Consider the following 24,611-nt stretch of genomic DNA (forward strand, 5'->3'; position numbering starts at 1 on the left):
GTGGATGGGTAGGCTTCTGACTCAGATAAGGAAATTAAGATCAGAATTCATAAGAATTCCATCTCTGATGATTAATAAAACATTTTATAGGCTTTTGGAGCAGATGCCCTGTAAGAATATGAACTCATGCATCCTCTTAAATAAGACACGGGAACACTTTGGTATTGAGGTAACGCTTACTAACCTCTCAGTGAAATTTCTGTCCTGCAAAGCACATACTAACACTACTTATTCATCAGTAATTCCAGCATAAAAAGCACTTGGATCACACTGACTGTCTCCACTAACCTCCCCAGTAAGAACACTTTCCCAGTTTTACTTCTCTTCAGGTTTTTAAGATCTCTGGAATAAAAGGTTTATTAAAGTGTCTATCCAAATTCAAAATCCATATAAATACTCTAAGCAGAAGGAAAGAGGTTATGCATTATCAGATTCCAGTGCTCTTCACGGATAAGACTAACATCAGCAGAGTGCATACCCAGATGAGATGAAGTTTACATGGAAGGGCAAGGAGAAAGATAAATGATTTATGGTGTGCTTAAATATGCCTTATTTACTTGATACAGTACACTTCCATATCACCTTTAAATTTCATTTCAAATCATCAGGCTTAATTATACTAACTAGTTCTAGGAAATAGTTCTACTATTTCTACTAATAGGAGAAAGCCAGATAGTCAGCCTTCTTTTGAATTAGCCATAATAAGCTAAGATGCCATAAAGAACCCATCAGTGAATAGGGATTACGGACAAGGGTACTAAAGAGACCCCCTTCACCCACCATTACTGTATGTGATGTCCCATCTGTAAGTAAACTCTGGAATGTTTTTCTACTTAAAATGACCAGCATGCAAAGTGCTTTGCAGGTGTCAAAAGGCATGCTATTTTAAATTCTCATCATTCACTGGTAAGTGACATTTAGTATAAAATAAAAAAATAAAAAAATTCTAAAAAGCTTTTAGTCAAATCTGGACATATTGGTCTCCACAATTACTATTTGCTGCAATGCTTATAATTTATAATTGATTTTTGAAGACTTGTTTTTCATATCAACATTTCCTCTTTCAGCAAGTCAGTCATTACTCAGCAACTGAGTCACTAGAAGGTCTTACTACCACCTTCCACCCATGAGCAATTCTCATTTTACTGAAATATATCAAAGTGCATAAAGGATTTTCCTCAGAGATATTTATATGCAGTTATTTCACTTATATTTCAACTTGCACAATCAGCACTTATAGTCTTCTTAATAAAGACTGGGTCTCAAAGAATCTGGTACAACTTGGGTGCCTATTGCAGAAAGCTTTAAGGCTGATTATATACAGTGCCAGAATTGCACATTTCAAAGTTATAAACTAAGTATTTATCTCAGGATTGTTGAGGACCACTGATAGAATTAATTTACCTTCCCAAAAAAGCAAGGTCAAGTCTTAAAAAATACAGAGGAAGCGGTTTAGAATTCAGAAAACAGATAATGTCTAGAGGTAAATAAATTAAAAATGCAATGTATTCATTCGTTTAATTATAAATAATACATTTTTTTTACTATTGTAACTTCCAACTACATCTCTTACACCTTCTAGCAAAGGCCATATCTGGCAATACAGCCTATTAAAGGTATAAAAAGCCAAAAATACCAGGTAACTTTTAATAAACACTACCATAAATATCTTCCAGATTACATCTGAAGATACAAATAAGAGAGTAAGCGTCAAAGTAGGGAAAAAAGAACAAAATTTAAACTGAGAGATTTCAGTGAACTTCCTACACAGTAATTTCTTCACAGCAACTGAATGTACTCTGGCTAACCACATACAGCTGACTCCACTGAGGAGAAAAACCTTACTTTTCTGAAGTGTGGTTGTTGATCACCATGGTGGCAAAAAGCAGGTTTCCAGGTCATGGTACCTGAGAGAAGGCCAGTGCCTGTTTTAAAGAATTTATCTCACAGAAAAGAAAAACTGTGAAACAATCACACAGTTGAAATATTACAATTAGTTTAAGGTTGGCAGGTTCCACTGGAACAAACTCTTTCTATCTAATCTTAATATCTCCCAAGAACCTTTAATGATATCTTGAAAGAAATTAAAGAAGTGCAAACTGACTGCAAAGGGACACAAATGGAAAAACTAAGTGTGCTATATATTTTCAGGCAGCTATATTTGCCTAACTAAACCTCAAGTCTTAAGTTCTGAATTGCAGTAAAGATACTGACAGACTCTTCTGTGGAAGTTAAGTCATGTAGCTTTTTAAAATGGATTTTGCCATGGGAATTTTTGTCTGCGAGTCTAGCGCTGTTCCAGAAACAGAAGCAGTGCTAACAGTGCAGGAAGCCTACTGCAAAAGTAAGTGAGGTACGGTGCTGAGGTCACTGCAACTTCACAAGCTTTTCAGCCCTTTACACGACTTCTTTCCAAAACGGTAGCAGCCTGAAGATTTCTTCTGCCAAGTCTATAGTATCTCCAAATCCACATGACGAACATCAGGATTTCGTTGCTGAAATAAAAAAATAAATATTTTTTCTTGAAAATATTTAAATACATTTTTGCACATGGATACAAATAACGTATTTCTGGTATGATGTTGGCAACTGGATAACAAATCCCCTTTTCTGGTAACATAAGGACTACTTTGACACAGGGACTATTTTAAAATGAGCAATAGCTTCAAACAACACTGCCCATACTATAAGCAATTTTTTGAAGGCCAAGTCATCTTTTTATTTAACAAATGCTTTTCAACATCATAGATAAATTAGTTCTTATGCTTTATAAAGTATGAGGCAGCTCTCTTGATTTTAAAAAGGCAGCTAGTTTTCATATAAAACTATCCAAACATATGTATATCTCACTTTAAGGAAGTTTAACAGATACTTTCCTGAATAATGGATAAGATTGCTGAAATAATTTGTTCTATGCCATTTAAGCTATTTATAAAGATTCAAAATACTGTTTCTATTAAGAAATACGCATTTTCTAATATTGTAGAAATATGTTATCGTCATTACACAGATTGTATAATCCATGACAGGTTTTCTGAAAGTCACCAACGTCAAACTCATCCAGCATGTGAATCCGACTAGGATATTTAGTAAAGCATATTCAACAGCAACACAATCACTGAAATCCCTGCCTATACCAAAACCAGTATTCATGTTTAGAAACTAATTAGTCATGATCCTGCTCCTCAAAAACCATGAAGAACTGTAGCTGCTCGTGCAATTAAACTAAAAAATAATACTTTGATTTTTAAACAGAACCACTCCAGGATAGAAACTAAAACTAGAATATTTATCAAATACAATAAGCAAGGACAGACATGCTCTTGAACAGTGTCTCTGACAACCAAAAAAGGCAGTCATGACAGGAGTGTATTTGTCTGGCAGTCAGTGTACTTATAGTTCTGTATTCATGCCAGAAAATGTAAGATTAACAGCCACAATATAATTATAAAATTAAAAACTGAAAGAATCCTTTGGTGCATCAACCAAAGGATATTTAAATCACAGAAGGAAAAAAAAAGTAATTACAAGAAAGCTATTACAGGCTTATAAAAGAAATAAACACTGTACTGTTTCAACAAGAGCAAAAAATGTTGAGTAAAGGCCTCATCACACACTGATATATTTGACGCAATGCTAAGTACCAGATTTAAAATAAATAAAAAAATAAAATTGAAATTTGCTTCTTTACAACTAGAACAGAATTCAGCAGCCTGTAAATAACCTGATGTTCTGAGAATATGGTAACAAAGAGAATCAGGTCTCAAATTTTTTTTCTCAAATTTTCACAAAAATATTGTTCTACAGCTGTATAAAACTGAACAACGAACGTAACAAATGCATCAATGGCAAAGTAAGGGTTTGCTGCTGGTCATAGCTTAGTTAATGATGATACTATAGAAAGAAAATCTGCATTAGAAATATCAACCTCTTCCTCAGTCATACTGTTTAAAATATATCACAGAATAAGCACTCCTTAATAAGCAGCTAAATTTTACCTTTAGGTCCTTCTCAAGTCTATCTACTTCAGCTCCCAGTGTGTCAATGATATTCTCACCATGTTTAAGCATGAAGGCTTCTAATTCTTCAAGGGTTTTCACTTGTTGAATTTCCTAGGAAGAGAACAAATTTAAGAGGTTGAGATGAGGGAAAGAAAAGAAAGGAACAACACTATAGAGGGTCCTGACATATTTCAAGTTGAGGAGGGTGGGACCCAAACACTTTGCAACTTTTGCCTTTCCTTTCAAAACATCATCTGTTCCTATGTCTCAAGGACACAGAACAGCAGCATCTACTCAATGAAAACAGGTGGCTTACCATTACACCTACACTTGATATAAAACCTTCTTCTATCTTTAATGGATTTCCTCCCTCATTTTCCAAATAAGTTTAGAGAATTTAATTCATTTTCTAGAAGTTTCTGAAAGTATTCCTTGCTCACAGAAGGGCAGATCAGGGTACCCCTGTGTATTTTTTTTCCTCATTCTCCCCCAAATACATTCTTGCATTTCTATTACCCTGCTTACTCTGGGCATCACATTATCAACTCATCTGAAAATCCACAAGGATTACTATGAGTGCTGCTGTAAATACAGCTCCTCCATAATATCAAAAAACTCAAAGACAGTTGATAGGAACTCAGACTAGGAGACCCATAGCACACAAGATTGAAGGAATGAGGTTAAGGAAGACAGGATGCTATGCTCCTCCCTCCAAAAAAACCACAGACACTAGAAGCACCAAAGCAGGTATTACAGCATTGTCATAAACCTTCCTAGAGGTCTCACATCAAGTTGGCCAGAAGCCATTTGCCCTGTAGTATCTCAGCCATAGTTTAGGCAATACAGCTGCAGTATGTTTAGGACAAATAGGTTATTGCTAACAGACTAATTATTAAATAGCCAATTCTTCTTGTGTATACAATTACAATACAACATCAATTTCTTCCCACCACCATTACCCTAAAACTGAAGAGGAAGAATGTAACTGAGTGGGCTTAAAAGGCATTTCAACAACAATAACATGACTATGATCACTGCAAGTCTAACAAGAAATGAGATTAATCTGAATTATAGCATTTCAACAAGTAATTCACAACTTTAGAAAGAGTAATGTTGATAGCAATGCTAGCTGAATAAACTAGTTATTTGAAAAACTATAGATCAAGAGGCAAGCATGATGTCTGCCCCTGACTTTGGGTGGCTGAGCCCTGCTGAAAGTGGCTATCCTTCTACAGTGATTTTATAGCTGATACAAGGTTACTACATGAAACTACAATGACCTGTGTGAGAAATAGTTGCCAACCCAGAACCAATCAGGAAGAACTTTCCCAACAATACTAGGTGGAAGAACCAGCGAAGGTTATATACAATCACCAAAGGGAATAGTGGGTAAAACCCAAAAGCTAACACAGCCTTTGAAAAGAAAAGTAGCGTTCTGAACAGCTGCAACAGTGAAGCAACCAAGACTGGGCAATACAAAACCAAGCAAACCTGCAGTGCCTCAGTTGTACAAAGCTCACAGTGCTCCCCCTCCCAAAAATGGATTAAATTGACATGTAATACATAAACAGATAACTTATCACACTACATATATATATAATATACATACATTCTTATTTTTACATTAAAGGGTGGTACTTTTTAAAAACTGGGACACTGACTAATGGTTTAAAATTGCAGTAATTTAAATGAAAACTCAGATATCTAACTTCTAAGTCATGTTTAACCGACAGACATAAAATGCAGACATCTGACATCTACATCTCATTTTGAAAGGGCAGCAAAGAAAAATCTTGTAGGTACATAAACAAAGGTATATAAGCAAGTTACTGGTGAAAAATGGGTAAGCAAGCAAACCATTTTGCCCACTTAAAACTCTCCTTTTCATTTAGTTATTCTTTTACTTCATAGCTTTCCCATGTAGAATCCAGTTGAAAGCAGTCTTGCATTTCTGTACTTGAGAGGGATTAAGAAAAACTACTCTGAAAGACACTAAAATCAGAGACAGACACTTACTTAAGGGTGGTTAATTGTTAAATGCTGTCAAAATGCTAAGTCATTTGATGCAAACAATCCATATTCAAGCCTAGTCTGAATGGCAGGATCTGTAAACCGTAACACTGCATCTTCAGCACCCAAGGCAAATGGCTCTGCCAAAACAGCTGCTTAATCTCAGATGACAGGCTTCCACTTTTAACTAGAGATCTTGTAATTCAATAAAAAAAATTTTGGAAGAATTATCAACAAAATTATTTTGGACAAATCTCTTTTTTCTGATAAAAAAAAACCCCTGAATTTAAAAAAATTCTGCCCTCCTTTCCAGGTCCTCCTCAGCCCAGAAATGGCTCTATTTCAGTAGCACATAATACAATTCCACGTACAGATATTTAACACACTAACACAAAGTAAAAACATCTGCAATCCTTCAAAATGAAGAAGTGGAATATATATCATCTACTTGAAAATACTGGGTTTAGACATACTTGAAACTGGAAAATAAATGTCAAATACTGGAAGTTACAAAATATTTTTTTTAAAACATACTTGTAGCAGCTGTTCAATGTCTTGTTTTTCCAGGTAAGAACGAGTAACAACCCTTCCATCAAAGTCTACTTCTGCCTTGAATCTCACTTTGCTCATTCCCATGTCTGTGGCTTTAACATCATGAATTGCTCTGAAATACATAATTTTTAAAGAAAATGTATAACAACGTAAAACAAACAACTAGCTAGTGTGACTTCTGGTGTTAACAATATTGTCACAGTAAAATGATCCTGTAATTTTAAAAGGCCACTGCCTTTGCCTAACATATCCTCATTTTGCCATCACACACTTCCATTAAATACTGATTTATATTTAACCAGTTATACCACTTCCACAAGTACCTGCTACCCCAACACATCCATAAATGGCTCGCTGCAATAAAAGACAGACTACAAGAAGCATTGCAGATTTAGAACTAGACTAACAGTATTAAAACGAAAAAATCTCACAAAAGAGAGAACTTCTCTATTCTGAGTTAAAAGTTTTAAGCTCAACTTACTTGTTACTGCACAAAAGTTTTTGTGCATAAACATAATGCTGTTTAACAAGCTTTAAGTACTCTCAATTCTGAGGTAAGGAACAATAATCTACTGTCAGTTCCTGAAAGCACACACTGTGGTTATAGACATGTCCTTTCCTAGATAACCACAATGTGTAAAGGCACGACTTTTTGGAGAATTTCTATTCAGAGTTACATTTCACATAAGAAATTATGGATACTGTGTTTGGAACTTATTTTTGATCATACTGAATTACTGACCACAATAAATCACAATACAGTTATTTGCAAATGCTGAAAATTTATATTTATTTAAAGGTTCCTAATAGATACTAAAACATGAATGTTGCAATATGTTTGTATTTTGGTCCTTTGAAAACCTCTGGCTTTCTATAGCATATTTTTGTTCCAGTTTGTGAGATAAACTCTATGATGTGTGAATATAGGTAATAAACAAAAAGCCTTATATTTTTCAGGGATAATAAGAGATGAAGAAAACTCAGGACCCAGACATATTGTGGTGCATTTCAACAGTGGAATAAACAAAAAATAAAATTATAAAATACTCTTCTTTTTTTTTCTAATTAGATAACACAAACTTAGTTTATCTTTAAAGATAATAATTTAATATTGCCACTGCAGAGTAAATTTCCACATTTTTCCATCCAGGCCAGATAAAAAGCAGAGACTAAAATATGGAACATAAGTCACAAAAGTTTCAAATTTTTTAAATTCTTTCTTCTGATATTTCCAAAGCAAAATAAGTATCTGAGGTCAACTATAAAATATTCCAAATACTCTGGGTTTATTAACAGAAAAATGCAATTGTGACAATTTTTAAAATTCTAACACAAAATTTAGATTCAGCAGTAAAGCTCACTTGATGGAAAGTACAAAGCTTTCTTCCACTGTTCATTCCACTAAGTTGTGCAATTTCACAGCATCTTTAAATTTAGTGTGCCTTTTGTCCTAGGCAAATTTACTCTTCCCCTCTTCCCAACTAGAAATGCTCCTTCTTATCTGAACATTTATAAATCAGAACTAACTTCACAGGTGGTGCAGGAAGAAACTGGAAGGCATGTATTTCAGAAGTAGCCTGCTCGAGTGAACAGCCAGAGAACAGGAGGCAAAAATTTAAGATGAATAGTCACAGGAAATGTTTATAGAATAATTCTTGTAATACTTAGGGTGGACAAGGGGTAAGTACACCAAAAAAGAAATAGAATGTGAACTAAATACAGAGACACCAAAAAATATATCTTAGTAAACATTTAAGCAGATTAAAAGAACTATCAGCTTACTGTTAGCGATAAAGAATTTCCAGCTCCAATCAAATTTACACAGCTATTCTGTGGGAAGCTATCAAATCAAAATAGTATTAACTGGAGTAACCTAACTGGCATCAAACTGCCTCCTCACACAAGAGGGTATTTAAGATAACGGATGTGGTTCAATGAGGGTTACTGAAGAAAACTTTAATCCATGTGATTCAAAAATGTTGAAGATATATTAAGTGCCTATCAGAGCTAAGCAAGAAGATAACAAGAGATATTTGATCTTCTCATTAAGCAGTAACCTGATAAAATTCACTGGAACGATGCAAATTCTGTAAATATGAAGAAAAAAGTTTACCTTACTGCTTATGATCTGTCCAGGAAAGATAAGACAGTGAGTCAGAATAATTCAAAAATACAAATGTGCATGCTAAAACTTAAGCTACAAAGCTTGCTTATAGAAGCTTCTGGATTGCTAGTAGACACCATCAATCCAAACTAGGGAAAAGAGTGCAAGTTTCACGTTACAGAAAAATTTGTTAGAGGACATCAAGTTATTGGTTTTGAGCCATCAGTTGTAATACCTTTTCTCCTCCACACCAGAATGACAGATTTTTTCCAGCACAACAGTAGCACAATTACCCAACAGCTGTTACAATGAAGTAAAAATTAAAGATGAAACTGTCACTAAGAATAGTTTATGCCTAGGGATCCATTGTTACATTCTTTAAGAACAGAATCAGGACAGTCTGTACCACGTCATATATTTTATTTCACAGTTCTGAAAGCCTAATCTCCTACACTTCAGTTAAGATAAATACAAGAAAGATTTAGGCACCAAAGGGGTGAATAAGAGTTAAAAATGGAATGTTTGTATAGCAAAAAAGAAAATAAAATAATTTTCCAGATGATAACAACTCTGATTGAAAGCCCATTCTGCATCACAAATGAAGTAAGTGCTACAGCTAGAAATTACCAGGCAAAATGGAGAAAAAAAAAAAAAAAAGGGGGGGGGGGGGGGGTGGGGGTGGAGTGGAAATAAATAGCCATGAGCCTAAAAAAAGAAATTATGAGGTTCAGCAAACTGACAGCAGAAGCATAAAAAGGAGGCATTGTGTGTAATTCAAAGCAGTATTTTTTAAGTATAGCAAAACCAAAGGATAACCTGGAAACAAGCCTGCTACTAGATGGAAGTGTTAAAATTGTTAACAATTATACAGAATAGGCAGAAACACACAATAATAATTGTTTTCTTGATCTAAAAAAAGTAAAACGATATATTAGTACAACAAAGCATTTCCCTATTAGTAGCAGAGAAGCATATTGGATATTTCAAAGGAAAAAAATGCTTCTAATTCAGCAGGCTCCATAACTTGGCATTCAACAGTAAAAAGAATGAAGAATAACTGTGAAGGCAAATTAACTTTTCATCCTGCAATACTGATGAGAATTTAAAACAAAAGAGTAGATTAACAACGCTGTGCCAAAATTTAAGAACAGCAAATGAGGTAATCCACTTAACTAAAGACAACTTCACCTGGTAACACAAAGAAAAAGAGTGAAAAATGTGGGAAAAAAGGTAAAAGTATTAATTCCAGTCATTAAGGTTTTAGGAAACATAGGTCTTGTCAAACAACTCTGTAAAAAAAAAAAAATTAAAATTAAATTAAATGAAAAAACTGACATTTAGCTGAAGAAAGATCAACACCACAGAGGTTATTTATTTCAGTAGTACAGCAGTTAGTATTGTTTGATACATCAAATACTTTATAATTAGCAGCATAACACATTCAGGCAGGCTACTGATGGAATAGTAAGTTAAGTGGTGGTGGTGCTGACAGGGGCAGAGGAAGGGTGAGCAGAAATCACAGCCTTTGGATCTTTTGGTCAATATGGATCTAAAATACCTTTTGATGAATACTAAAGGATTCCTTAATATATCCCCTTCATATTTGGCAGAACACATCTGAAAATAAAGATTGCAAATCCTCCCTGAAAGAATAAGCAAGAACCGTTCTGGGAAGCAACAACTGGAAAAGGGATTGCATTGAGAACTCGGATATAGTTTGATAACTGAAAACCCTGAAAGGTTGAAATAAAAAGAGCGAATATTAGTCACAGCTTTAGTAGCAGACCAGTACTCAGGAGCTTTTTCTTTTACGTTTGGTGTCAATAGGAAAAATCTAACTGTAGGACATACAACTCCATTTAAGAAAATGGGAGAGTTTGAATGTTCAAGAAAATGCTGAAACTCGCTATGCTGACAAAAATGTACAAGTAGCCTTTTGAAGAAATACTTGATGCTAAAGGACTTCCTCATTTCACAGGAAAAAGTTGAAAACAAACTAAAAAACCTAACTAACAAAAGCTTGGAATAAGAAAAAACACTTACAAGTAGCGGTTTCCCCAAATTATGCCTAGTTCCAAGCAAGGGTAATATATACTTACATCTCTGAGAATTCTAATGTTAAAGCCAGGTGTGTTATTAGAACATATAAGTTAACCAAGCTCAAGACATTAGGCTTGTTACAAGAACAGTTTGGTCAAAGACAAAGTGTGCACTAAGAAAAATCAAAGCAGATCATGTAATGGATGTAAGAAAGAGACCACTCAAGATAAAATGCATACAGAAGGTCCTGCAAACAGTTTTATGAGAAGTATTAAACATGGTTCAGCTTCTAATCTTAAGAGAAAAACAGTTTCTTACCCAGTCTTCACTTTTTTTATTCTTTGTGCTTTTTAAAAATTAAGTTACTACTTGTTTAAAAAAACAAAAGTCTACAGCAAGGAGATTAAATACATCTGCTCTGTTGCAAACTTACAGCCATCTACAAAACGGAATAGAATATAAACTGGTGCTCAGGATAGGAGAAATTTTATTAGTCCAGCCTGAGACAAGCAAAATCCACCTGTGCACTTTGGAAAAAAAGAACTATGAAAGCCATGTACAAATAACCAGGTGAACTCACCTACTCTAACATGTTGACACATGTTCCACCATTCAGACTAATCCAGGGCCACCACAAGTACTTTGAGTTTAGTTACTGACATGTGAAAATTCTAACACAATTCTGTTCCAAAACAGGAATCTCTTTTAGCTTCTGGAACGAAGGGCATGTTGTTCAGACCTGTTGCTTGCAACAGAGATGATGCAGCACTTGGTTTCTTTCAAGTATTCTGGTGTTAACAAATGGGCTTGTTTGGTTGGTTTTTTTCCCTCCAGAGCTCAGTAATACTACAAATAAAAAAGCCCTAAGATATTCCAACTGATTTACATAGAAATATATTCCTGAATAAAGATTAAAAAGAAAAAAAGGGTTTTGCTTCTAAGTCAAAGTTAATAGTGTTAAAGTAAGCTAAAATAGCTCCTTAAAAAGCATTTAAACAAGACTTCAGAATTACAATGACCTATAAATTTATTTCACTACAAAGAATTTTCAAAGAAAGATAAATTAGCATTGAGTTCATTTTGTAAGCATCTAACATGCAGAATCTATTACATCATAATACTACTGCAGCACTTTACTGAGAACTGCTACAGAATTCCAGACACTTAATATTAACAGCAAGAATTTAAACATTTAAGCGCTGATAAATTATAAAAGCCGCATCACAGTATCATCTAAGTGCTTGCATTTCATGCATTTGAGAATAGTGTTAAGTTTGTGATGGCTTTCTCATAAAGTCATTGTCAAGTCTTGTAATTAATGTAACTGTTAGAACATATTTGTCACCATTTCAGCTGTGGAACATCTGAGAGGTACAAGTATTTACTTACTGAAATTTTTAGCACAGAAATATAAGTTAGCAATAATTAAGATTCCAAAATTTCAATACAGAAAAATCTACCCTAAAACAATAAATCTCATTTCTCTCATTTAAAGTGCTTGAACTATTTTTTCCAAATGTTATTTTCTTGCTTTTTGTTGTTCTTAGTAGAAATTGAGCTGTAAAGGTTCTTACCTTACTACAGGATCACTTTCCAGTAACTCGGTGAGTCTCTGCAGCTGTTCAGGTTGAATGGATCGTCCCAGCAGGGCTTCAGTGTTGGTGTAGATTAGAAATGCTGACACAGTTCCTAACAAAGTTCCAACCCCTAGAGACCCCACACTGTCATAATAAGGGTTTCCTAAATAAGACATGTCAAATTAGTTTCACAGAACATTTCTAAAACACAGCAGATAATTCAGATTTCACACTGAAAAGAGTACACAGTTTGAGGGCTTTTTTGGTTTTTGCTTTTTAGTGGGATTTTTTTTTTTAACGCACTTGGCAATTCTTTCCTACTGAGGAACAAGATGAAGCTGGAAGAAAACAAGTTATCTTAAAATAAAATCTCAACACCCTCCTGTCACTCAGCCACTCCCATCTCCTGCAGGACTAATAAACTCTTGTCAGCTATTTGGGTTTTTGTGTACAGATTTACTTTTGTTGATATAAAATTATATATGCTTAAACATGGGTAGTACCACAGAAGTCTTGTATTCTTTTATCAGTAACTCAAAAACTTGCAAGTATTAACCATTTCTGGAACACAGTACTTATAAGTTTTAAACATGCATTCACTGATATTCAGATTTGTAGAAACAGTCATGTATTTTTAAGTTTATGAAGAAAACTAGAGATGGAATAAAAATCTAACTTCTATATTAAAAAATGAAACTTGCAATTAACTCATTAGAAGCCACAAAGAAACAAAATTACCATATTTGGTTTTTTAAACAATTGAAAAGCCAAATCCAATACTTAAAAAGAGACAAATAGTCTTCCCTCTTTAGAAAATTTAACTGTGCAGCAAAGACTTTGAATCAGTTGCCATATAGATCACTCTACCTGTATGAGTTTGGTTTACCACACTGTTCAGGAGCAGCTATTGTAATCTGAACGTAACACTAATACCACTACATATCAAAAGGAAGGAAAGAACTGCTTCCTTAAATCCTCCCCACATGCTCATGGAGCTGCACACCATTGAATAAGGAAGCTCAAATTATGTAATCCCACCATGGTACAAAGTCATTTACATAACTAATTACAATAAATAGACCTTTAGTAAAAAATACCTTAGTCTGTATGACAGAATAGCTCAAAATGAATTTAGACCCATCTACATGTACCCTTTCGAGCTTTACCCCAACAATAACAGACACAGGAAAAAAAAAAACAAACTTTTTTTTCATTTTAAGTATTTTCAACTCAAACTACTAGAAATAAGATCAGAGAACAGTATAAACCTCCAGAAGCTTACACAGCACAAGTATCAGAAAAAGAACAGAGATGTATTTAAGTCAACCAATGCAAACTAAATGTTCTGTGTTCATATTACATCCTGCTTGCCTCAGTCTGAGGCAGACTTTTACCTGTTAAAGAAGTCAGACCCATACAGGTAGCAGCTACAGCCACACTCAGAACTGCTGCAGCGTCTTCCAGTAACACCACATTTGTACTAGGATCACGACTCTGCACAACTGCATATAAAACAAAAAAACCACATTGCTTTGGAAAGCTTAGCTTTACTGCATTATGCACAGTACTTAAATTGTACTACCATCAGCAACTTAAGACAAAAACTTCCATAAGTATATAGGTGTAAACTGAATTTTTGCATATGCTCACACTTCTGAAAGCATTCATAAACACACAGAACCCTGTGCCAATTATGGAAGCTTCTCCAAAATGCTGGAAAAATTTGAAGGGGCATATTTCCTGAAAAATGCAAGTAGTTATTAGTAAAAGTATCTAAGTAGTGTTACTTAAATCAACAGGTTTGCACTTAATTTGTAAAACGTATTTGTTGCTAGATTCCATTTTGAATAACCACAAACACTATTGCTATAACAACACGTACCATATTGATAGAATGACAGACCCTTGGCTCGAGCACTCCTGCGAATTTCATTTATAGCAACCAGAAGGGTAGCTGAAACAACATCAAAGTAGTTGCTGAAAATGGTTAAGAGGCAAAAAGACTTGTTTCCATTTTGAGAAGAGAGAACTTTTCTTTATACCATAGCAACAGATCATCAAGAAAGCTCTGATTATTGATACTTTGAATAATGACAAAGCATATAGACCTTCTTCTCTACACGCGTGTCACCCACATAAATTGGAACTTACATTCATGGATAGTTTAATACCAAGAAGGCATTATACATATACTTTCCAAATTATGTGTTCTTTGACTTCTTATTATACAGATAGATAAGAAAAAAAAGTTTTCCCACTTTTTCTTTGTTTGTTTACAACACAAGTATTTGCAATAGAGCTCAAAACTTCACTGTGTAAGCAAGGAGCAATTATTGCTGTAATTACTCACATTGTACTCTCAGAGATTACGAATACTTAAATAGAAATATTTCTTGAGACTGCATACCTCCTTCAGACACCAATGACCCTGCTAAAATGCAGTATGCCTGTAGGAAAAAAAAGTCTCAATTATTATGTTATACAAATATTTGTACAGATCTCTTCACCATAGACTATCCAAATGCAGCATTCCAGAATCTCATTACCCACGTGCCATGTAGCTGCCCCTAAACAGAAAGCAACCAACAATATTTGAATTATGCAATATATTGCAAAATAGGAACGGAGGATCTCTTGGGAGCTCTGAAGGGAATGTGCAGGGTTTAAAGAACAACTCATTTTGCTGTAAGATGAGCTGTAGTTTAACTTTTTTTTTTTTTCTTAAAATACATTCTCTTTAAGGATGGTTTCAGTTAATTGTGTTGGGATTCGAACTCATTCAGGAACTGAATTTCAGAATGTGCCATTACTTTCTGTCAAGTCAACAGTGTTAGATACAATATCAAACAAGATTAGCTTACCCAGAGAAGAGATTCTATAGGATGAGGGTGGAGTAAACCTATGATCCCATGATACCAAGAAAGTCCTGCACCCATCATGAAAATGCCCACTCCACTAATCAGGGAGGCAATATAGCGCATGTTTGTGAAACCATACCTGGATGAAAACAAAGAAAGGGATTTAGGACAGTAAGATCCTTTATCTCTGCAAACATATCTACAAGTCTTTTCCAATAATTTTGACATGTCTTACACAGATACCCAGTCATATGACAAGACAAAACTGCTAAATCCAACCTAAACCAAGGAAACAAAAAAGGCACCTGGAAAAGGGTATCTAGTACATGCAAGGACATTGAATATAGATATTTTTCTAATTCATTTTTGAACAAGCTATTTACATAGCTGTATTAGCTCTTTTGCAGAGACTGAGGATTTTACTTCTGTAAAAAAAAATCATCTCACTGTTACATTTTATTGAAATGTTACTTCTAAATGAAAACTCTAGCCTTAGAGGCAGCCAGTCTACATACTTTATAATGCTAATTTAAAGGGAATAAAATTTCTGACATATTTAAGTAGTTCAGCTAACTGCTCACATTGAACACTTGCAGTTTTTAAGAGCAGTGGGAAGAGCTTAGCCGTATTAGAAGTGTACCTTTATTCCTTTTTCTGGTATTAACTGCTACTACAAACAGTAGCTTTCTTTAGCAACATTTAAAAACCTATAGTACAAAAGAATATATTAAAGAAGAAGGGGAAAAAATTGAGAGAGGGGAAGGAGATACAAAGAATATTTAGACAAATTTAGGGTTAACATTTTTTCAAATTAGAATCATAGAATGGTTAGGTTGGAAGGGACCTTAAAGATCATCTAGTTCCAACCCCCCTGCCATCAGCAGGGACATCTTCCACTAAATCAGGTTGCTCAAAGCCTCATCCAACCTGGCCTTAAACACTTCCAGGGAGGGGGCATCCACAATTTCTCTGGGCAACCTGTTCCAGTGTCTGACCACCCTCACAGTGAAGAATTTCTTCCTAATATTTAATCTAAACCTGCCCTCTTTCAGCTTAAACCCATTTCCCCTTGTTCTGTTATTAACTGCCCTTATGAAAAGTCCCTCCCCAGCTTTCTTGTAGTCCCCTTCAGGTATTGGAAGGCTGCTATAAGATCTCCCCGGAGCCTTCTCTTCTCCAGGCTGAACAGCCCCAACTCTCTCAGCCTGTCCTCACAGGAGAGGTGCTCCAGCCCTCGGATCATCCTGGTGGCCTCCTCTGGACTCGTTCTAACTGGTCCATGTCTTTCCTGTGTTGGGATTACCTCATGTTCTTAATGATTAGACATATTTTGAATTACTGTTTACAGTACAAATAACTTGCCTAAATATGTGAAGTGTAAATACCAACAAAATATCATGAAGAGAACAGCTTCTAACTTTCATCAAGCTGTAAGAACTTATCAGAAACATCCCTATTACTCAGATAAAAACAAAGAGCCGTTTAAGTCAAACACATCTTATGATACAAGTAGATGCCCTGCAGAAAAGCACTTTGCTGAAAATAGGAAGAGGACAGTATTTTTCAAAAATCTTGTAATTCACATGAACATTGTTTAAAAAAAAGTAAATCTATCCATTGGAAGAAGCAGAAGAGACCACAATAATTTAAAGAATTAACGTCAATTATAATAATAAACATTAAAAAAAAATGAAATATAACATGCATCAAGCCACTGAAGCTACAACCCCTGCGGTTTGGAAGAAATTTCTTTTCTTATTTTATCTATTCTACAATTAAAAACAATGCATTCCAGAAATGATACGAAACAGTAGATTAAAAAGAACAAGATGATGCACAAACAAGAACTGATCTTACTCCTATATATAATTACCAAAATCATTATTTACTCAAAAAGCTTACGGATGACTAGGGTCAGGCGTCCTTGCAGACTGACTGATGCCCAAAGCTAGCAATGCCTATAGGACAAAAGGAAAAAACTTTTGTTAAAAAAAAAAAAATTAAAAAAATTAGAAACATAGACTATATTAATTGAACCTTAAAGATAAAGGCAGATGCAATTTGCTGATTCTGTACATATGCTTTGTTACCAATATTTTGTTAGAGCTGGAATATAATCCTCAAAATCTGTCATTAAAATCTACCGCCCCAAAAAAATTGTTAATTATACTTATATATATATATATAAAATATACATAATTATATAGTGTGTGTATATACATATAATTCCTGTTAATTATAATTTTAGAACTGCAGCTGAAAGTAAACATTATCTGCAATCCAACAAGTGTGTTTGCTCTGCTTCAATGTGAAGGAATGAAGTTGTTCCAGGAACATAGCTATTTAAATAAACTCCTCTTGATGAGAAATTATACAGAGACTATGGTGATGGCATACTATATTTAAAGCAGTAATTTTACACTGCAGCTTCTTTCAGTAGTGAACTTTGTATTTTCCAAACTAAAGAACAAAATTATTTTGAAGGACGAAATAAAGAACTCTTCCTATCTAAATGGTCCATTTGGGACATACTTAATTAGGTATGTATTAAAACTATTGATGCAGTAAGTTATAAATCTAGACCTCAGTTTTGCAAAGCATGTGCTTTGTTTTAGGACTATGAATTACTGAAACATAATAACAAATATTAAAATTTGGACACTTTAGTCTTTGCAACAGCAAGCTGCTTTGAGGAAGCAAGGTTTCTTCCGTGCTTTTGCCCAAAGATTCAAGTATGTGGTTTTGGGAAACCCCACCCCTGCATTTCCAGCAGAACATTTAACTTTCATGTTTAAAAAAAAACAGAATAGCTCTTCCACATGTAAGTGGTAGATAACACCACTATCAAACCTGGTTCATCTATAAATTGACACACTTGGCCAAATGAAAATCACACACTTAAGGCTGCCTCCCCATAGATTTCTTTAAGTATTATCAGTGGAGCTAGTAGCACCTGTCTTCACTTTACAGCTGGAACAGTTGAAAGGCTGTGTAAAGCCATTTACTGAGAAACAGCAAACAAAAATCTGAGTCTTCAACTCAGTCTTTCTGGACACAGAAGCATACTAGGTACAACTGAAGCAAAAATTATGTTAAAATGCTTTTTAAGTTACTGAGTCTGCTCTAAGGTTCCATAAACTCCTCAAATTTGGAGGAGCACAAGACTGTTGCATTTTATATGAGTCACAAGCTATCCAAGAACTCCTCTTGCTTGAGCTGCAGGAGGGTTTCAGCCACTCTCTCTAAGAACTTTTTTTTTTTTTCCAAAGCCTTGCTGTATCAAAAACTGCAACAAGAAAGATTCTCTCTACACTTGGTGAAGGGGAAATTTCAAGGTCTCGTAATGTATGTCTCAAGCATACTAAAGAAAATACTGAAAAAAACGTGTTATTTTGTTCCTGCACACTAATATAACGTGTGAGTTATATTAGTGAGTCTACCACACCACCTGTCAAAGTAAGTGTGCCAAGTATGTGGCTACCTGTGCTATGAGGGGCTGCTAAGGCAGTCTAGGAATAGAAAAAAAATACAGAGATGCTCAAATTCTCATTATTATTCTACCAAGAGATGACCAAGCAACTAAGTTTGTCATTCTATTACAATAACTGACAAGACAAGTATTTCAAGTTAACATTTATCCAAAATAAGAAAGAGGTGCACTTTGTACATCATCTTAGTTTCAAGTCCCACTTACGATCCATGAAGTAGTTGAGAATAGTTCTGCTTACTACAACTCCACTCTTTCAACTCATTTATAAAAAAAACTTCAGAATCTACATTCTGACCTGTCTTATTCTTACATTAATACAAATTTTAAAAATACCCAATTTTAATTTTCTTTTTATTATCTGGACAGGCACTCAATAATAAATTTAAGATTACCAATACATCATTTTGTCCAGGAGGGGCAGGGAAGAATGAGCATGTAACCCAAATTACTGCAATTCTGTGCAGATACCACTTCCTAAAGACAAGGCATATGCATTGTAACAAAATTAAGCCTGTCCTGGGACTTATTTCCTAGTGTTTGTATATTTGAATAATATTATAACCTGTTTAACCTTTTCTGGTGCACTTTCATCTTGATAGTTACACAGAAAACAAACTGCAGCTCAAGTATGTAGCAACCAATTATATGAAAAAACAATAGTTTAGGAAAGAACAACAGAAGTAACTGGGGCAGATGGTTTGAAATAATGTAGCTATATTACAAATACTATTATATTAGCAGAAATACTAGTCCAAACACCTTTCAAATAGACTTTATTTATAATTACAGGTGGCTTTCTAGATTCCTTCTGCATTTAAGGCTTCTAGACTAGGTCAGTTGTTTTACTGTTAGTTTATAAACCCTCCATCAAATCACTGGTATCAGTATAAAAAAAAATTAAAAAAAATAGAAGAGTAGCCAAATTAACCCCTAGAAACCACCAGTTGAAACCACTAGTTTTGGCAAGTAAGTTTGCAACAGAGTAACAACAACTTTGCACTCAGATGCAGAAAGAAGCTCTGGGCTTAGCAATACTTCTAAGGTAATGTGAGTTTCTGACAAAATATGCCTTCATCTGCCTGCAATTTGATAAAAACTGTATATTATAACAACAACATTACTTTATAAGTGAGATTCGCTTTTGTCTCTGGGAAGCTAAAAAACATACATGGATACTACACACATAGGGAAAAGAGTACATCTTCCATCCCACTGCATGCAGACAGAGCTTGGTCACACTCTTGGAACCCTTTGTAACCTGAATGACTGAAGCCAGAAATTATTTAATAATAAAGTAAAACACAAAAATATCCTCTCCCAGATGAAACTGTTTACTTAAAAAAAACCCTTTAAGATTCTTTTGCCTCAATTATTTAAATGGGCATTAGATCAAGTACTAGCTTTTTTCCCTCCTAGAATATACTACTATTAATTCTAAGTATGTAAACCATAGAAAACAGCACAAAAATGATCACAGGTATTGTACAGGAAGAGCACTGTAAATACACACCACAGCAGAACCAGAGAGTCATTTTTAGTAAGAGTTGTGGCTAATAAACTTGGAATTTCTAGACTTATCTACAATGCTGATGTTATCTGTAAGCAAACTTTGTAAAGAAAAATTATTTTGCCATGTGCTCCTAAGTAAAATACTAGTTTCATTTCTCTGGTGTTTATTATTCAGACAGTATAGGCAAACTAAGAAACACTATTAGATTGAATTATTGCTTTCAAATGTAATACAACTATTATAAGTATTTGTCTTTATTCCTGAAAAATTACTACAAGTACTAACTGAAGCAGAATGGAAAAAATACTCACCTGGTTACATGTGTCTGCTAAAGAATGTATGGCTTCTGAAAACATACTTGCAGAACCCGTGTAAACCCAAGCAAGTAGCTTAAAGAAAAAATTCAACCCATTTCTGAAAACAAAGAGAAGAAATAAGCTAAAGAAAAACAGAATATCCAGTCTTTCATATTTTCAGCAAAACCACAAGTGCCGTGTAATCATGCGTTACCTGCCAGCAAGCGGTGAACCCAAGTATCAGTTTAATCACTAGAGACCTGCACAGGCAGATAAGGCACACACATTTTCTGCATGGCTACTGTTGAAAAACCCTTTCAGCTAAACTTGATACGTAAAGACATACAATTTATTTTTCCAAAATCATTAACTTCTAAGTAGTCCTGAAAAAATTACACTTCCTGAAAACTACCATCACATTCACTACTCAGAACAACTAATTGCCTACCAGTGGGAGATTACAGCCTGAATCATTTCCTTTTCTCTTTTTTCAGTTCTTTGACTCCTATACATCCCCTCCTAATACTGCAATGCAAGGTCCCCCACTTCAATCTCAGCTTAAGCAACTCCCAGTAGGATACAAACATAAGACAACATTCAGAAAGACATGGCTGTCATTAGATTATGCTATTAAAATGATCTATGGAACTTTTCCATTAAGATGTCCGGTGTGACTTGTCAAGTTTTTTTTTAGGTTAAGAGCTCACTGGAGTTAAGCATTGTGTTATCTTGTGCAGAGAGAGGTAACTATTAACACTAAAATCCGAGTCTACATTCCTACTTCAAACATTCATTATCAGAATCAGTAGGTTAATTTTACAATCATACTGCTGCAACAAGAAACAGACTAGAGGATTATAACATTCTTCTCTATCTTTTTAAATATATTTGAGTTTGGCTAATTGGCAATTTTTAGAAGCATTCAAATGAAATTGTTATAAATAAGTACTAACAACATGTTGTAGTTGCATTTTTGAACAACCACATGCCAAGAAATAATATGTAAGCCACTTGCCATACACCAAATATATAGTTGATTAAATAACAGTCATTTCCAAGGTCATCCTTAAAGAATTTCTGCGAGAGTACATCCACTTCTTCAAGAAAGAGGTAGCACTGTTTTCTATACCTTCTTCCATCCAAGGACCTGAACATGCTTTACAATTTTTAACTTAGTCTCATGACCTCATGAGATGGTGAAGCATCACCACAATTTATAGGTGGGAGTAAAATAATTCTTAGTTAATGGATAACCCAAGAAGAAAGGAAGCCTGTTGGAACACTAAACCCTAATTTAAACTCCCTGTGTTAATTACATGTTTTTCCAACCCACAGCATAGTGCATCTTTAGCATAGAAATAAAACTAAATAAATTACAGTGGGATTCATGAGCAAAATCTCTTGACTTTTGTATTGTTCTTCTCAATGTTCAGTTAATGGAGTTGACAGTTTATCTGAAGGTACAGTTCAGTTGTGGGGCCGCTCAGATGACACAATAGGTGCTCAGCTGATATTTTATTTCACCCCTACAAATCCTGAATTTGGGGGGGAAATTGACATCCTAAAAATCTAAAAAGAAACCACACCAAGATTTCAAAAGTCAGGCCCAGCAAAATCGACCTGTTAATGATGTTCAGTAAGTTGGAGACGCAGGATAGAAAGATTAAAGGTGCTACATGGGAAATAAATAGGAAAGAGAAAGAGTAGTAAATCTCAGCAGAACTTAAACCAAAGCCAGGTAAAGTCTGGAAAAGATTTATTGCAATGTTTTGAACATCAACACCAAGAAATAAATAAATAAAAAAAACCCCCCACAAAAAAACGCAAACACACAAATCTTTGATTCATTACGTACAATTCTCTTGCTTATGAAACTTAATACTATGCAACATTTTCTAATAAGCCTCTCTTCTACACTTAGAAAATAAGCAGTTTCATTCAACACAGCATTTTATAACTGTATTCCAAAGTCCACAAAGGAGGCAGACATTCACTAACAAAATGGGAGGGGGCAAATGTTGAAACAGATACACACCTCCCTTGCTGTCAGAAATCTTGTCAATTTTAGTGTAAAGACTAAATTTATTTGGTAACTTTAAAATGTACTGATACATGAACAGAATCAGCCTTTCTTTGAAAAGAAAAAAAAAAATACACAAATGCAAAAGCAGATCAAAATCAGTTATTCAAATCAAGGTTCGTAACTTAATTTAAATTACAACTAAAACAAATTCAAATAAATCTATCCTGACTGAACTAAAATATAGAGAACTCCTCTGCTTTTGACTGAGCCACATTTCATTCTCACTGGGGAAGCCTGAAGTTTGTAAAAAGCCTACAAAATCGTTCCAACCAGAAAGTTAAGACAGATTGATCGTTCTTGACCCAAAACCAGAAGCCATTAAAAATCCACACGGATGTCAAGAAGATCAGGGCCACGAACAAAGGAGCACTGATGGTGAATCACGATTTTAAATCTCTGAAAAATCACCAGGTATTTGAGGGCCAAGAGATCCTTTAAATTCTAAAAAAGCTCTACAAAAAGATGACTGAGCAATACAACAGGCTCTATAAACTTCTGCTGGCCTGGCTGCCAGGCATTCATCTGTAAAAGTACCCAATCATCCAAAAGGTATTTACGAAGTGAAGAGAGTGAATGTTTATAGCAATGCCCTATTTAAAAAGCAGGAGGAAAGGTCTGGGTTTTTTTCTCTTGATCACTGTAAGAAAGTGAAGGAGGTAGAAGTCACCATACAACACTCTCTGCCCCACCTCCCTTTTCTCCCCTCCCCCTCTTTTTTTTCCCCTATTAGAAACATTCATATTAGCAGTTCTTAGATGTTTTTAACTTAGAAAGCTCTGAATAGTTACTAGTACCATACTCAATAAATAGGCATGTTCTCAGTCAAATAAATGAGCTTTGTGGTTTTTCCCTTCCCAAGCAAAAAGCATATAGTTTTGTAGAAAAACTCAAGAGTTATTTCCTGCTCAAAATGTTTCCTGTGCCAAAAGAGTGTTTTCCCTATGTTTCTATTTTGCTTCCTTATATCAATAGCGTCTTAGCAAGTAGATACCTTTTGTAAAATCAAATTTATTTTTAAAAATTCACAGGTTTTATGGCAAGTAAATTTTAGCCATCACTTCATGAGAAACTTAACACACTTCCCTATATTTCATGCCAGATAGACTGTGTTCATTTGCTTTAAATCAGGACCATGAGTTTAGTTTTGTTTCATTCAAGTTTGTAAGACAAAAACCTCTTAAAATATCCTGTTTTCAGTCAGAGAGGAAGAGTTGAGTAACAGCAGAAATTAAAAAGTTAATTCTTTTCTGTTGGTTATACAGAAGATTGTTTAAAACATATTAAAAGCTTCCTCTCAAGGAGGAAGAAAAAAGGACAACTTTAAATGCCTGCCTCTTCATGTCCTTCAAAATTTCAGTTTTTACTGTAATAAATTGTTTAGTCTGATCAAATTCAAGAAATTTGCTCTTCTCTGATCAGAGATACATTCTATCCCTGAGCTCTATATATGCATGAGTGTATTTATCTAAACTCTGTCCCATCAACAATAAACAAACAAATCTATTCATTTCAGTTACAGAGACACAGGTATCTTCAGCTTGAATACACAGACTGTTCTCATTTCCAAGATAATAAAAATAAATTGTTTTATACTTGCACAAACAAAGCATTTATTTTTTTAAACTTACATGCAAATAGCTACCATTACCACCTTCCCTGGTCCCTTGAAAAACATAGCTGCTGCACTGGAGCGTGGCTATATAAAGAAATAAGAGATTATTAAAATAAAATAATCAAATCTTGACCTCATGAAGGACCTTTCGTACAAATTATTAAATAAAAACTTGGCATTGCCCTGTATTGTAAAAGTGAAGCTACAGTTGTTGAAGCCTACTAATTTACTACTGAATGCTCACCCAAACTGCAGTCATACATTTCTGTAAATGGATGGCTACAAAAAGGATAAACAACCAACGAAGCCTCCAGCAGGGGCCACTGCAACCATAAGGACAGGAGCCAGCTGTGCAGCAGAAAGATTAAGAAATCATTCCACCACAGCAGAGCACCTGAATCTAGGAAATTGGTCTGCTTAAGCAAAGAGGAAGGGCCAGTGGGGCACAGAGCAAAGTGTTAATGTTTTAGGCTTTTTT

General features: G+C 34.7%; 1 protein-coding gene across 1 annotated transcript; it reads right to left on the reverse strand.

Annotated features, from left to right (window-relative positions):
* Positions 1-1,516: 1,516 nt before the first annotated feature.
* SLC30A9 (solute carrier family 30 member 9) lies at positions 1,517-24,217 on the reverse strand (the record flags this gene model as incomplete). Its single annotated transcript, XM_010170187.1, has 11 exons — positions 1,517-2,495; positions 3,999-4,112; positions 6,546-6,675; positions 12,282-12,447; positions 13,679-13,786; positions 14,167-14,238; positions 14,692-14,731; positions 15,146-15,281; positions 17,045-17,100; positions 20,454-20,556; positions 24,150-24,217. Coding segments are annotated over 11 exons (1,038 nt in total), but the record flags the coding sequence as incomplete, so codon positions are not given.
* Between the last annotated feature and the right edge of the window lie 394 nt (positions 24,218-24,611).

Source organism: Antrostomus carolinensis, unplaced genomic scaffold, assembly GCF_000700745.2.
Source record: "Antrostomus carolinensis isolate BGI_N321 unplaced genomic scaffold, ASM70074v2 scaffold2706, whole genome shotgun sequence".
Classification (NCBI taxonomy): Eukaryota; Metazoa; Chordata; class Aves; order Caprimulgiformes; family Caprimulgidae; genus Antrostomus; species Antrostomus carolinensis.